This window comes from Rhea americana, unplaced genomic scaffold (assembly GCF_003343005.1).
Source record: "Rhea americana isolate MKP2758 unplaced genomic scaffold, rheAme1 scaffold_203, whole genome shotgun sequence".
Taxonomy (NCBI): Eukaryota; Metazoa; Chordata; class Aves; order Rheiformes; family Rheidae; genus Rhea; species Rhea americana.
This window is the reverse complement of record NW_028186184.1, coordinates 1,465,242-1,480,254: the sequence shown is the minus strand read 5'-3', so window position 1 is coordinate 1,480,254 and position 15,013 is coordinate 1,465,242. Positions and strand designations below refer to the sequence as shown.

At 39.1% G+C, this 15,013-nt stretch overlaps 2 protein-coding genes across 4 annotated transcripts in view; one reads left to right on the top strand and one right to left on the bottom strand.

The window, feature by feature from the left end:
- UBE2T (ubiquitin conjugating enzyme E2 T) overlaps positions 1–15,013 on the bottom strand; it is a 135,535-nt gene that overhangs the window by 74,191 nt on the left and 46,331 nt on the right. The window lies entirely within an intron of this gene.
- CEPT1 (choline/ethanolamine phosphotransferase 1) overlaps positions 1–15,013 on the top strand; it is a 30,922-nt gene continuing 15,909 nt past the window's right edge. The window contains exons 1-5 of one of the 3 annotated variants that reach the window (XM_085304122.1): positions 1–34; positions 1,784–2,185; positions 5,498–5,645; positions 6,657–6,798; positions 14,201–14,285. In XM_085304122.1, coding sequence (XP_085160248.1) covers positions 1,790–2,185; positions 5,498–5,645; positions 6,657–6,798; positions 14,201–14,285 — 771 coding nt within the window. In that variant the 5' untranslated portion in view covers positions 1–34; positions 1,784–1,789. Of the gene's footprint in view, positions 35–420; positions 510–1,783; positions 2,186–5,497; positions 5,646–6,656; positions 6,799–14,200; positions 14,286–15,013 lie in introns of those variants that run through there. The other 2 variants (XM_085304120.1, XM_085304121.1) reach the window with 2 other exon arrangements.

Genomic DNA, 15,013 nt, shown 5'->3' with positions numbered 1-15,013 from the left:
GGCGTAAAGCGCCGCCGAGTGCGCGGGGGCTGAGGTAAATGCCGGGTGTCCCGCGGTCCCGGTGTGCGCGGGCGGGTGGCGGCGGCGGCGTCTCCGTTTTCCCTTCCCTCTGCTCTGCCCAGGGCGGGCCGGGCCGGGGCTCGACTCGCTAGGGTGGGGGCACCGCGGGTGCGCGCTGCCGGAGGAGTCCTGGGGGCCGGGCCCAGGCCTGCGCCGCCGCCGCCTCCGCGCCCGGGGCGGCAGGGCCGAGGGGCGCCCTCGCCCGCCCTCCCCTCCCTCGGCTGCTTGCCGGCGAGCAAACAGGCCCGGGTGAAAGTCCCGCGGGCGCTGGGCAGCGCGGGGTTGTTTGCTCTGTAGGACGAGGTGGTGGTTGGCTGCTCCTCCTCCCCCCTTGCAGGGGCGGTGCGAGCAGCCCCTCAGTTAGAGGGAAAAGCGTAGAGTTTAGKTTTTTTTTGTACTTCAGCTGTTTTTCCTGGTCGTCCTGGACAACGCCTGCTGAGGCCTCCTAGGTGACTAATTTCCTGATAACAGTGGGTGTGAGTTGGCCTGCTACCAAACTTATCAAGCTCCTGCATAAGTGAGGTCCTTTTTGCTTGCAGTCTCCTCTCTTCCTGCTGGAAGGCTTTTCTGAGTCTGGCTTTCCGTGGTCGGGAACGGCCTTGGTCAGCCTGTGGAGGGGGGAACTGAGAATACTTATTCTTAAGCCAGTGTTGACTGTAGATTTTATGTAGCTGATTTGCTCTTCCTCTCAGGCTTTATTCTGCTAGACTTAAGAGTTGGGTTGTTCCTTTTTTTTTTTTTCTGATTGACTCTTAGAAAAATGGCAAACCTTCCTTATTAGTATTCTTTCTCTACTCTTTTAAGTTCATTTGGAGTGCTATGTGTTTCTGGTCACCTGTCTCCAGGGGAGATGGGTACATCACAAAAGTCCCTGTTTATACTGGAAATGTTGTTCCTGACCCAGCTTTTCCTTTTCACAGCTGTCTCACGTCAGTGTCATTGTGCTATCTTTGACTAGCTGAAGCTGTTGTTATTTCATAGCTCCTAAGTATTTCTTGCCCATCCTGAATGATGTACAGACAATCAGCTTTCATCTGAATTGGATGAAATTAAAAAAAAAAACTGCAAACTTAAAACCACAGCAAAGTGAAATAACCTTTTTATTTATTTATTAAGGTCATGTTTCTTGTTCCTTATAACTGACCTTAAGTGTCTTTTCAGCTTGACCAAAGAGGCAAAGCTGCTTCAAGCTTGTCAAACTTGAAACTTCCTGAATTTCCCCTTTTCTGAAAGACTTCAGATTTTTCTGTATTTGTAGTATTTTTGGTGTCTTCACTTGGAAAGTGAGGAGGTTTGCATCTGTTAGATATAGCTAGTTCTCCTAGGAGAGAGAGGTGAGCAGTCTGAAATTGCTTTAGTCTGTAACATAAATCAGTGGTGTAGTATATGTTTCAACTGCTGATGAAATACAGGCTGGTGGACACAGGATTTTTGCTTCAGTAGGCAGCAGGAAGTTTTTTTTTTTTTTTTTAAAGGAAAAGAAAAGGGGGGAGGGGAAGAAGGAAAAAAAATGACTTATCCCTTTGAAACTACATTGAGGATACTTTCCTATTCTCTCTTCAACAATGCTCTCAGTACCTTTCCTTTCTGAGTGAAAAATGTTTTAGCATCTTTCTGATTTGCTGATGGCAGATGAAACACTCTTCAGAGCGGTGCTTAGAAGCTTTTGGTTACTTTAAATCATATCTATTTTCTTCATGTGTCTCAACTCTTTATACTGCAGGATCTTATGATTCTTCGTAACAGCTGTTACCTGCCAAATAAAAATTCTGAGGCCAACCAATCCATGAGCGGGCATCGAAACATAAAGAGACGATGTGGGGAGTCGCATTTGGAATCCCCTGCGGGCTGCGGTCATGTTCCTGCTGCTGGATGTGTGTTAAGCAAACTAGTTCAGTTGCCTACACCTCCATTGTCAAAGCACCAGCTAAAACGGTTGGAAGAACACAAATATCAGAGTGCTGGACGATCCCTGCTTGAACCGCTAATGCAAGGTTACTGGGAATGGCTAGTTGGAAGAGTTCCAGCCTGGATTGCCCCAAATCTGATCACTGTCATTGGACTGTTAATAAATATATTTACAACTCTGCTATTAGTGTATTACTGCCCAACAGCTACAGAACAGGTAAGTACCAGGCCTCTGACAGTCTTGGTTCATATATACTATTATCTAGTAGCAGTCGGTGCTGTTCTTTTGTGAATTCTATTTGTGGAGATCTATTTTTTACTTAACAGCCCACAATTTACATGTTTATGCTATTCTTTATAAATTTTTGTAATGTACTTTTAATGTTTCCATCTGAGCAGCTGCATGCAAAAAGGGTATGTGTGAATTTTTGGGTTAGCATGCTGCTTGCTAGGTGAAACAGTTGGGCTCTCCTAGGGGCTGGTGGAAGGGGTGTCACAGGTCAAAAAACCCTGTGTGAAATTGGGTCTAGCACCAAAATAGCTGTTCTGGTAGCAGCTGGGAGGGACCCGCTGCAAGAATGCTGCGGCCTCAAAGGATGTGCTTGAGTTCATGTGCAGACAATTAAGAAAGGGAGTTGCAACTGTCATAACACGCATGGCATGCGAAAGTGTTGCCTGTTTACTTTCGCTATGTGTGACAAAGTTAGTCACCTTTTGGCTTTGATCTAGAGTTACCACACAACAAGAAATGCAAGTTGAATCTATTGATGGTTAATTGAGGCTGCCTGTGAACCCAGCTAGAGTTACAGCACAGTGAAGAACTCTAGGTCAGGCAAGAGACCGAGTACCAAAGTGGTGCAGCTTGGGAGATCATGGCAATCTGCTTCCTCCCTGACTTACGTGACTAAACCCAGCTTATTTAAACAAACTCAGATACTTCTTTACTCTGTCTGGGGTTCTGGCAGATTATGTTACTGGGTAACCTGTGTCAGGACCTTAGCTGGATACTGTGTGAACRCAAGATTACTTCCTTGAACAGTATGCCGCCTGAGTAGTCTGTGATGTGAGAAGGCTGGGTGAAAGGCAGCAGGTCTGTTGTTTATTCTTAGTGCACTAAAAGCTCATGATCTGTCCTCAGGAGAATTATTTAACTTCTTGTAAATTCTGCTGTCAAGGGTACAAAAGTCTTTACTAAGTATTTCAAGTGTCTTACAAGGCTTCTCTAGAGAGGAAGAGAAGCCTTGGAAACTAGTAACTTGAAGACTTTTGTGCACTGGAAAAGCTTTATGACTTGAATATTCATAATCTTAAAAGCTACTCATGCCTATATAGATAGAAAATATCTCCTGCATTTAAGAAGTCCCCTTTTATCTATTAAATAGCTGGGGAACCTCTCTTGAGTTCTAGTTCTTGAAGTGCCTAAACTCCTACATAATCAAGTCTATGAAATATTCCCTCAACCTCAGCTACTAATCAAGTGACTTATGGTTTGTTGCTACCTGAACTCAGCAGGAATGCATTATAGGTTGGAACATTCAGCACTGTGCATTCCAGTTTCTTATATGATATAGTAAAGAGATGTTTACCTCTTCTAGAAGTCTATTGAAATAGTTTTGCAATAATTTGTGAAATTTCACAAGTTTAAAGTGAAAAGTGAGTATTAAGTTGGAGTGGTGAATACTTCCAGCGGCTCTTTCCTTTTCAGGCTATAGCATCCTTTGTTTTAACTTTGTCTACTCTGATAGCAATATTCCCTGGGGTTGGGAATTTGAGATTCATTTCAGTAAAGCGATTTCGACCTGTCTYCACTTAAGTAACTTAGCAGACATTATAGGCCGCTGAACCAGAGCATAATTAACATCTAGGGTACAGTTGTGTTCTGATAGTCTGTATTTCAGAATTTTAATTACTAAGCTGCACTCAGTGTCAGAATGTCATATTGTTAGTGACAGTCTGATGTATTAAAACACTGCTGTATGTGTTACAGTTCGAGAGTTACTTTGTGCATAGCAAATGGGATTGTTTTCTCACTTTAGCTGAAAAATAACTTCCTGCAGAGGTAGCTTTCAGCCCTATCTGACTTGCCGTACAGTACTGCAGCCCTGTGTGCTGGCAGGACAGGGAGGATGCCCTCTCAGTGACAGCTATAAGCTCGTGCTTTTAAGTGTCAGGTAGCTGTCTGAGAAGAAAATAGGGCTTCAAGATTCCAGAAACACAGTTTACTTCTGAAAGCAACAGTGCTTTCAGATGTAAGTAGCTTTTTTTGTAACTCAGTTGTACTTTTTTTCAAAGGACAGTTGGCACTTCCAGTGGATTAAAGGTGTATCTAGGAGAAAGTATCTCTCTTGCAAATTGTCTGGTAGCCACAAAGAAGATAAAACACGGATTTTTCTACTGTCTACTGAGTTTAGGATGGAGGGGAACTCAGCTAGAAAAGCACTGAGCAATAGAACTGTGCCCTCTTGATTAAAAAGAACAAAGATCTGGATAATAGAAGGAGCTGTGAAATCTTATGCAGATACAAACAACACTTAGTAGAAACACATACACTGATAATGAAAGGAGTGTTTATGAAGAGCCAACAGTCTTTCAGTTTGTAGAGGAGAAAAGAAACATTACATGGCCCTGGAAGGTAACTTAAACAGTGAGCATGAAATCTAAATGTGAGAAATAGAAGTGGTATCGCAGGATGGGATTCCATAGGATCATAACTTCACTTAAGCATAGTTGTGTGAGGTAACGTGCTCTCCCTTCTCTTGTGCTAGTTTGTGTGAACATGTAGCTAARAGCAGAGCATGCTGCCAGTTTTCAAGGCAGGATGAACTGAAATCTGTTTATATATTAAAAAAAGTGTTTGTGTGTGTGTGTATATACACACACACACTTTATTTAAAAGTTGCTCTACAGAGTGTGAATATTGAGAGTTATTAAGCATAGATTTTTGTGAAGCTCTTGTTGTCTACAAATGTTAAAAAAAAAATCAGTACTCTATAGTACAGTACCTTTTTTTTTTTTAAAGTCTCAGGTGACATAATAATTAAAGTTTAACTCCAACAATTTGAGAACTATGCAATGACACTGCCCTCAAGTAAGTGCCCCTGTAGCCTGGTAATACTCTGGATTTGGTAGTACTTTAGTATGTGACATCTCATTGAAGTCTTGTTAAGATGAGCGCATGTTCCTGATGCAGCTGTATGTCTTGGGGGGAGGCTAAAAGTGTTTGAGTTCCTAAATCACTCAGATGGCTTAGAAAGTCCCCCTCTACAGGAAGTATAAGCTAGACAAGAGCTTAATTATGCCATGATTTGCATATGTGGTTCTATAAATTCTTCAGATGTACAGTGAAGCTCTTCTTCCCACTTCAGAAAATTTGCTATGCCTATTAATCTAAAATAGTGCTTTCTGTGTCAGTGGTTTTTCTTGTTTGTTTTTTTGTTTTTTTTTCTTTTTTGCCTTTCATATGCTATAACCCCCTTAAGGGCCTTAAGGTTTAAAAATCTTTTATGGTCATTGACAATTTCTTTCTTAGGCACCTCCCTGGGCATATATTGCTTGTGCATGTGGCCTTTTCATTTACCAGTCTCTGGATGCTATAGATGGGAAACAAGCAAGAAGGACAAATAGCAGTACTCCATTAGGAGAACTTTTTGATCATGGCTGTGATTCACTTTCCACAGGTATTGTAATTTTTTAATTGAAGTATGAGGATTAAGTGACTATTATAGGGACCAAATCTGGAATACAGAGAAGTCTTGCTTTACCTATTATTGAAGTAGATGATTGATATTGCTGACTAGGTTTTCAGTCAACCTTCCTGTCTGCATGCAGTACTCTTAATTAACTGAATATGATCTTTCTTATATTACACTGACAATGAATTAAGGATGCGACTAATTCAGTCTGAGCCATTAGGTTTCTCTGTAGGCTTTCTCACTGTCAGTGCTTCTTACAGAAGATTTTCAAAACTAAGAGTGCCTTTCCATTTTATTTTAGATCTAACTTATGTAGAACAATTGGAAGATCAGATATTGAGACTAAGCAGTGGGACAGTAGAAGTCCAAGGTTAAGGCTAATATGCGTAAGATTGGTTCCTTTCACAATGTGTCGAATTCATTCCTCCAGATGGGAGTTTAGTCTCTAGTAATCAGATTATTTTGATTACTTAAATTCTAAAGCTCTTATACTTTAACACAAGAGAATGCATTTTTAAAAAGTTTTTATAAATAACTAGATACCTTATGAATCTTGAATGACAGACATTGAATTTTCCCAATTGCATGATAAAAGTGAAGAAAATGAGGGGGGGAAAGGTGTGTTCAGCAAACCTTGGATATGTGAGAAAACTCCAAAATTGTGGCTGAAGGCTCTAATTCCATAAATTGTTGAAGTCTCTTGAGATTTCTAATGGTATTAACATCAATGAGTATGGAGGGTGCTTTGAGGTCCTCAATACTGAGGACTTCTGACAACTGATAAGAATTTAAACATACTTTTACAGTCTGTGTGTGTTCTCTTTTACTTTTTGTTTTTAATGGAAGCATTAATTTCTTAACATCTATGAAATAAAACACATCAGGATAACTTCACATTGGCTTTCCTTTTCTGTGTCCTTTGTTAGACTTGATTCTGGTAAGGTTCTTTACAAACATACACATTTATTTAAATATGTGACTGATTTTCTTCTGCAGTCTTCGTGGTTTTGGGAACTTGCATTGCTGTGCAGCTGGGAACGAACCCTGACTGGATGTTCTTCTGTTGTTTTGCTGGAACATTCATGTTTTACTGCGCACACTGGCAGACATACGTCTCTGGAACGTTGCGCTTTGGAATGTAAGTAACCTAGCTGAAAGTAAAACTGAAAGTTATGCTGCTTTCCTGTCTGGTTCAATTTTGTGTAATTGTTGTTAAAATCATTAGAGAAGTAGTAAATTGTTTGTGTTCATATATATGTGTGTATAGCTTGTGATAGCTATTATATATTGGATCCACAATTAATACCAAGTGTTGTTTAGCTTGTGTTAGGAGTCAAAAAATATTCTTTTGCCATCTTACTTAATCAGGAGCTTATGATTTGAATTAAACTGAAATAAGGGAAAGTACATGACGTTTTTTCTGGAAGAATGGAAGACTTTTATCGGATGGTAGCAATCTGGTTTTAGTTATTTGGTTAAACTCCTGCTTATCTCTTTAACAATATTACTTGACTTGTCATGATGTGTAATCTTTACTGTTACATACAACTCTTAATGTAGTCTGTTAATTGACACTGTGCCTGCAGTTTAAAGTGCTGAATCTTTTTAGTTGGTGTAGACTCAATAATGGGACCAAAATAGCAATCTCCTCCCCCCCCCCCCAAAAAAAAAAAAAAAAAGTGGGGGGAAGCTAAGATCTTACCTACTGGGTAGGGGTATGTGGGGAAACAAAGGACTCAATGAGCTGTGGGATTTATTAGCCCAAATATGGAAACGTACGTTTGTTCTAACAAATGTATTTCAGGGAAATGTACTGCAGAATGTTTTTTACATCTACAAACCTCTGAAATTTGACCTTAGTTTGTATGGAATTTTGAAACAATTCAACAGGATGCATTTTTTACTTATGCTCTGTCCTTATTTATCTGTAGATAGCCAGATACTTCTAAAGCAGTACAATCTTGGACCTCTTGTCTGTTGTAGCTCTTATAGGCAGAATGCGAATAACAGATTCTCTTGAAACTTCTATGTCTTATGGGTTAACTCTCCAGAATGTGTTTTTAAAAGGTCTGCTATAATCGTAATAATATGATGTTGTAATGGTATGCAATGTTTGTTGGGGGGAGGAAATCTCAAACCATTTTCTAATCCTCATTACATCAAAGCAAGAATAGTTTCTGTCAATTCTCTGATACTTCAATGTTAGAAGTAAGATATTTGGCTCAACTTATGTACTGTTTTAGGATCTTACTTTCACACTATATTAAATGTTTCAATGTTGAGTATTTTTAAGCTTCCATTGAACTTTATGGGGCCCTAATAATGAAACTTTTCCAGTTTTTGAAACCTTGGCATGTGCTTGACTTTACAGGTGTAAGTATTAAAACTACCTGATTTGCTTCTGTGCTTCAGACAGATATGTACGTTACTACTGATACTCACTGTGAATTTTTCATCTGGTGGTCTCTATTTTGTGAAAAGTCTTTAAACTCGGAGGTAATATTTTGCAGCAGACACATTGTTATGCATGGCTTCATATTATGAGAATTTGACCCATCAATATTTAGCTAATGTAGACAAGGTAATAAGGACACAGAAGTATGCATGTCATTATTTTAGGTATCAGACAGCATTCTGTAATGAATACATTTGTTTCTTTYGCACTGAGTCATAAGGTTAATAGACTGCCACAAGCTGACATTCATTTCAAACCTCTGTGATTACTTATTATTCCTGTAAATGAGTCTCGCTACTTGATATTATTTTTCCTTTTTTTTTTTTTTTTTTGAAACTTTGTTTTACCCAACTTGAAACAAAAGAAGGCCTGTATTTGATCTACCCTTTCGTAGCCACTAATACTTACAGGCTTATGATTTTCTTGCTGTTCAATAACTGCAACTGAAGACAGTTGAGCAGTAACTTGTTGCTGTCTTTGTACCCTAAGTAGTCACTCTATGTCAAAAATAGACCAAAGGGGCTGTGGAAAGTGGTAATGTTACAGGAAACGTGAGAGAATATCTAACTTGCCTTCCCTTCCAAAGAAGCAGGAAAGGGTATGCAGTTGCTGATTGTTTATTGTATATCATGAGCTGCTGTCCAAGAAATTTTATTTCATTATGGAGATCAGCTCAGCAGGTAAAGTGAAAAGGGCTCAGAAGAGCAGCAAACTGTTAAAGGATTTGATGAGATCAGTATTTTAGTTCTTAACAGACAGTTCAAACTTGAAGAGTTAAATGTATAATCAGCTTGGCTTGCTGAAAAGTCTGTCTTCAAAAACAACCAACCAAATAACAAAAAAACACTTAGTGTGCCAACTTTAGTGTATGCTTCTAGAACTGAATCCTGATTCATATGTAATGTTGTCTTGCCAGCCTTGACAATTCACTGAGTGCAGATTCCACTTTGTGTCAGACTATCGACAGAGCAGGAGTGTTCACCCAGACGGAGGAGAAAGTGGGATTGCTTCTACCAAATTCCTACAGAGTATTGCAGGTGGAGTAGGAAAACTGTTGATTTAATTGTGTACAGTTATTGAATATATCAACTGTTCTGGTTCTTCCCACTAGCAACTGCTGAGCTGTCCTGGGCTGTTCTAGGATTACAAAAGAGTAACTTGAGATAGTAAGGTCTTGGTGATCTGTCCCCATCTTTAAATGATCTTATACTTTTAATAAGTCTTGGCAACTGATACAGACTTGAAAAGCAACTTGAATTGGTTAAGTAGCTCAAAAAATAGCTAGAGGTCAGTGTTGCTTAAAAATCCACAGTGAGGAAGCCGGAAGTATCTCAAAACAAGTTGGGTAGGTTACGGTAAAAGTCACTATAACAACTTCAGCAGTGCAAAGGCAGCAGGAAACATCATAGATAGTGAGATACGGGAGTTTTTTTCCTTCTTTTAAAGAAACAAGCAGCCTACCTGGGAACAGGTTTATGAAAGAACCGGTATATGCTGTACGSTTAAACAAAATGACGATTCTGAATTGTACAAAAGCATTCAATATTGAAGCAGTCTAAATGAGTTGCTTTGTTTTCCTGTCCTGTTTTTCAGCATAGTAACTGGTTTATCTGGGTGGTGAATTAGCTGTTCCCCAATACAAAATGAGCTGTGTTCAGGCCTAATCTCCTGTGGGTGCAGCTGTGCCATAATTGGTGCATCTCTGATTTGCAAACAGTGTACTCTCTTTTATGCAACATAAAAATTGGGCTGTTAAGCCCAACTGGACTGCCACATACTCATATGGAAGCAGATCTGTTATTTTAGGAAGACAGTGCAGGATATGAAACACAAACCCTGGAAGGGATTTGCCTGCAGTCAGCTGAGTCCAATTATGATTATTAGCTGTCATATTATTAGTTGTGATTTTAGTTCTTCCTGGACCAAGCTTACACTAGGATTCACTGCTTCTGCACCTCCTTGTTGTGTTGGCTTCAAGGAGGATATTAGCAGCTGTCTCTGTGTTTATGTGGGTTCAGTAGTGTATCCAACCTTAAGCTCAGTGCTGAGACAGTCYGACTCTGCAGGAGCTATCTTACAGCTCTAGGTTCACTGCTTGCTATACTGGATCTGAACTGGCTTCTACGTTGCAACCTGACTGTTGTCCTAAGAGATGTGAGCCACAGCACCCTGCCATAGCGTTGGAGCTGTGCAGGCCAGTAGTTATTAGCACAGAAACAGAAATGAAGAGATAGAATTGGCTGTGCTGGATTGGGAGAAGTACTAAAATTAGATTTTAAAAAACCCAGGGGGGACCCATCAGGGGTCCATGTGGAGACATGAAGATGTGACTGCACCATGAACTCCAGCATGTATTTCTCTTATGAATTATTGCAATATCTTGTTTGTTCCAAGCTTTCTTTAATTGAGATAATAGGAAGTTGGCAATTGTAGTAATCAAAGATCTGTATCTATATATGAGAGAAGGAGTGAGAGAGACAGAAAATGAGATGGCAGTTAGTCTTAAAGGGTGCTTCATAAAGCTAGTCAATGAGTTACAAAACATAACCTTGAAGCATTAATACTTAGGGGTTTGGATAAAGTGTGCTGACAAACATTAAGAGGAAAGAATGGTTCTTAAGAACATTCATAGAACTGAAAAGTTGCAAATGTTGCTTCACTGTTTGAGTAATAATCCCTAGGGAAGGCAAAAAAGTTCAGGCTGTCTAATGAAACAGCCACTACTGAGGAATGTTGGAGAATCCTGGGGAACATTCTTGTTAAATGACATTGTAGYGGTTGTATATGAGCGAGAACCCCCTTGATAACAGAGCAATTTAGGAAGGGAAGAACAGTTAAGTTGTCTAATGTTTTGAGCCCTCCAGCCAGTACTACTACAGAGATRCGAAAGAGATCAGTAAGTGAGAGAGTAGTTCAGAAAACAACTAAACCCACATCTTTCTCTACAGCACTTAACAGAAAAGGAGTTAGTGTGTTGTCCTGGAGAGGCGATTCACACACAACCTCAAAATACGTAGGTGGAGGCCTTCCAAGTCAAGACAGTTTAGCACAGCAAGTGCTTGCTTTTGGGAGCAGTTCAGGATCTCAGGATTATAGTAAGAGATAAGGCARTAATCCTCATAGTTACACAGTTTAACACTTTTCATCTTATTTTTTTCTGAAAAACTTTAACACCTCTGTTGTTTGCTGAGGAAAGTTTGACGTTCAGTGTAGAGCCTCTTGATGGCATGGAGGACTTGGTTCTCTAYGCTTGCAAAAAGTATGTATTGAGGTGTAGCTGTGATAGATGTGAAGTTTCCTGCTTGCAGTTGGTCTCCCTCAGCATGCTTCAGTTACTCATTGCCACCAGTCAGCATCTCACTGGTACTTTGTGTGTTTGTATTATACGGCAGCAAGACATTTATTCGTATTTATACATGATACATACAGCTGGAATTAATGAGGGCCGTAGTAAACCCTAATTGGTTTTCCATCATGATCCTCCTCTGCTTCCTTTCTCTCTCAGAAGTCCTTTGACAAAGTGTTTTAAACTGGAACTAAGCAATCGTGCTGAGATGCTGCTGCTTATTTTTCCGCTTTTATGATTGAAAGGTGCTCACACCACTGAGCTTCACCATGATAGATGCAGGCTTCACCTACTTATCTAATCTGCAAAACTGCTAATCTACCTTAGTGAGCAGCAAAATTTAAAAATTGATGCGTCAGCTGAAGTGTATTACGAAAGGGAAAGGAGATCAGCTTCTGGCTGACTTTTAATTTTGTTTTTACCTAGAGATAAATTTTCTGTAACTGGAAGTAGTTCTAAATCAGTGAAGCCTTTCTTTCTTCTGTACAATTTGCTTTTTAGTGCTATCTATGTATATCATCGCATCCAAATGAGAATGAACTGGAATGAGTTAAGATTCAACTTTATAATAATCTTTAAAACTAAACATTTGTTCTTTTACATTGTGACTACTTAGCTTTTTTCTCTCATGTGATGATGAACGTTTTCTACTTGGTGCAGCAGTTTAAGAAAACAATCTTTTGTCTCATGCTCAGCTCATTGCCCAGCCTGAGTAATCCTACTTTCACACTTGGTAGATGTGGATAAGGCAGAAAGGACTCATCCTTTCTTGGACCAAAGTGCTGCTGCACAGAGTACTAAATAAACATAGTCCCTTGAGTTTCCCAGCCTCATAACTTCTATTTCCTGATGAGGTGGTGAGAGTGTTTTCTTTTTTTTTTCTTTTCTTTTTTTTTCTTTGTCTACTTTGTACTGCTATACCAGAGCTGTCATAAGGACTTCTCTGATTTGGGGAAGAGGAGGATGCGTACACACTCTCCTATTGTCATAAATTGTTAAAGAAGAAAAAGCTGAATTAAGTCACTGTGTCAGTAAGGATTGATTTGATTTCAGAACAGTCCCCAGTGTAAGTATTTGTTTCTTCATGCTTTTGCTTGATTGACTTTCTCAGGAAACCTCTAAGTTTAGCCTTTTAGTTCACCCTTTTGGATGAGGAAAGAATTGACTGCAGCTGCCTGTAGGCTTTGAAACTTGATTTAGCGGTAGCCCTTTTAAAGTCTAATGCCCTGACTTGTTTAATCAAACCAGGACATTTTAAAAATCATGCTGAATAAATTAGTGATGACAAGTGTATGTTCTTTGTGCATGGCTAACTGATTGCTTGTTGACTGGCTCAAGGTGCTTACCAACTTGGCAAGGGAACCTAACAGAGCAAACAGCAAAGAAAATAAGAGATGTCACTGGCAATACTTAAGTAAAGTTAAGCACATGCCTAGGTTGGTGGTCCCCTTTTAAGTTTTCCTAAATAATGTTAAAATTTAGCCACTTCTGAACTACAAGTATCACTTACTGAGTAATGCTGAAAAAGAAAATTCCAGTGCTGAAAAGTAACGAAGTTGGCTGTTGTCAATATATGCAACTCTCTTTTTCTGTAGTCCCTTAAAATATCAGATATTACCTTTTCTAATTATATACTATATATGTGATTGATTAAAATGATTATCAGACTGAAGTTCAGTTTACCATGTCACCAAGCATGGGACTGTACATCATACTACACTTTTTTTTTTTAAAGCTCTGGCAGTGCAATTATGAACTGTTTCTCTTTTTAATTAATGGACATGTTACTTGATGGCAGTCTGCATGCTTCTGTTAAAAACATTTTGATAAGTACTTGCTTTAAACAATCTGCTATGCCTGAGTTTTTTGCTGAATCTCTCTTTTTTTTTTTTTTTTAAGACTAGGCTATTTGATGTAACTTTAATTAGATCAAGTTTTAAATTACATTAGTTATAATATTATAAACCCATACCATAGCATTAGATGTATATGGTAGCACTGTTTGCTATGACTTATTTGTCATCTGTTTCTGACAGGGGTGGAAAACATGTACAGAACATATAGTTCAGTTACCACTGAGTAGGGGTCTAGAGCTCCCTTGGCTTCCTCTTTAACATTATTTGTGGAGAAGTCAAGAAAATGAATGAGCAAGGAGATGTGAGTCCATGTTTTTTCTCAGAGGTGGCTAACTGAAGATGCAGCCAGTGAAGCATGAACAAGATCTTGTCATCATCTACATCTCCATTTTACAAAAATTATGCAGTAGCATCTTGATGTGAAAGACTCATAAACTGAGTGTCATTCACAGGCATGAGCATGGGGTAGGAAGATGAGAGATCTCGAGTTGTGTATTTGATTATGGCTTTTATTTGGTCCAACTTGGAGCAAGGAGTTACACACTATTTGCTTCCTTGTGCACAAAATGGTGATTATATTTGTCCACCTGATTGAACTGTACTGTAAAACAGTAAACTGGATAAACTTATGTGGAGTTTCAAATGTGCAAAGTACTACACAGGTTTCAGTATTTTTGTCAATTTCTTAATGCTCTATTTTTTTTCCTGGTCATTAATTCCCTTATTCTGACCTTCAATTTATCTCAGTGGTGAATTTGTAATGTTCTAAAGGAGTTATCTGTATTTTGGTTTTCATGCTGTGATAGAAAATCGATTCTAATGGGTTGGATTAGCTGAAGTGCTCAGTAAAATGTTTTGCAATGTTTCTTTCCCTTATGCGTAGATTTGATGTTACAGAGTCTGTGCTCTGTACRGTAGTAATCCAGCTGCTCACGGGAACCCTGGGGCCCTGGTTCTGGAACTACACGGTAAAGCGAGCATTAATGCTATGCAGCAAACAACGGCGTGGACTAAGAGACAGCACCTTTGTCATGCACATAGTAACTGATACGTGAGAAGCATCTTGCTAAGGATATTTCACAAGTGCCCCAATACGAAGAGGGGAAAAATGTGTGCTAAATCTGAATGAACATCTACTCCRACAGAAAACTGGTTTTGAAGGCATCATGTTTTACTTAAAAACAAAGCAGAAGGCTACCCATTAAACAGAAAAGTTTGCTTTGAACTTTTTTTTCCTGCCACAATTCTGGCATCACCTAAAAGATAACTAGGGTTATGGAAGCAGCTCTGTAAGGATGAGTAAAATAATTCTGTTGGAGCTGCTTTATTTTATTTTATTTTTAATTCAAATACCTTTCCACCAGAAAAAAAAGAATTGCTTGACTACTTCATGGAATTGTATCTCRTATAATAGTTTAAGAAGTTGCCAGTTACTGACTAAAAATAGCTGTTTTGACCTATGTCACTTTGTCCTCATAATCTAGTCACTTAACTGTGCTTACAGCTTCGTTGTTAAGTAACTTAATTTCCTGGTTGCTTTTATTTTCGGAATGCTTTTCTTTATGCTAAAGGTATCCTTTTTCACTCCGGTTTACCACTCTTCAGAAAGGACTTTCTCTTCCTTATTTCAGCTTTTTATATATGGTGTATATGGGTTTTCTTTTTATTCCTCCAGTAAAATGGTATCATTAAAAGT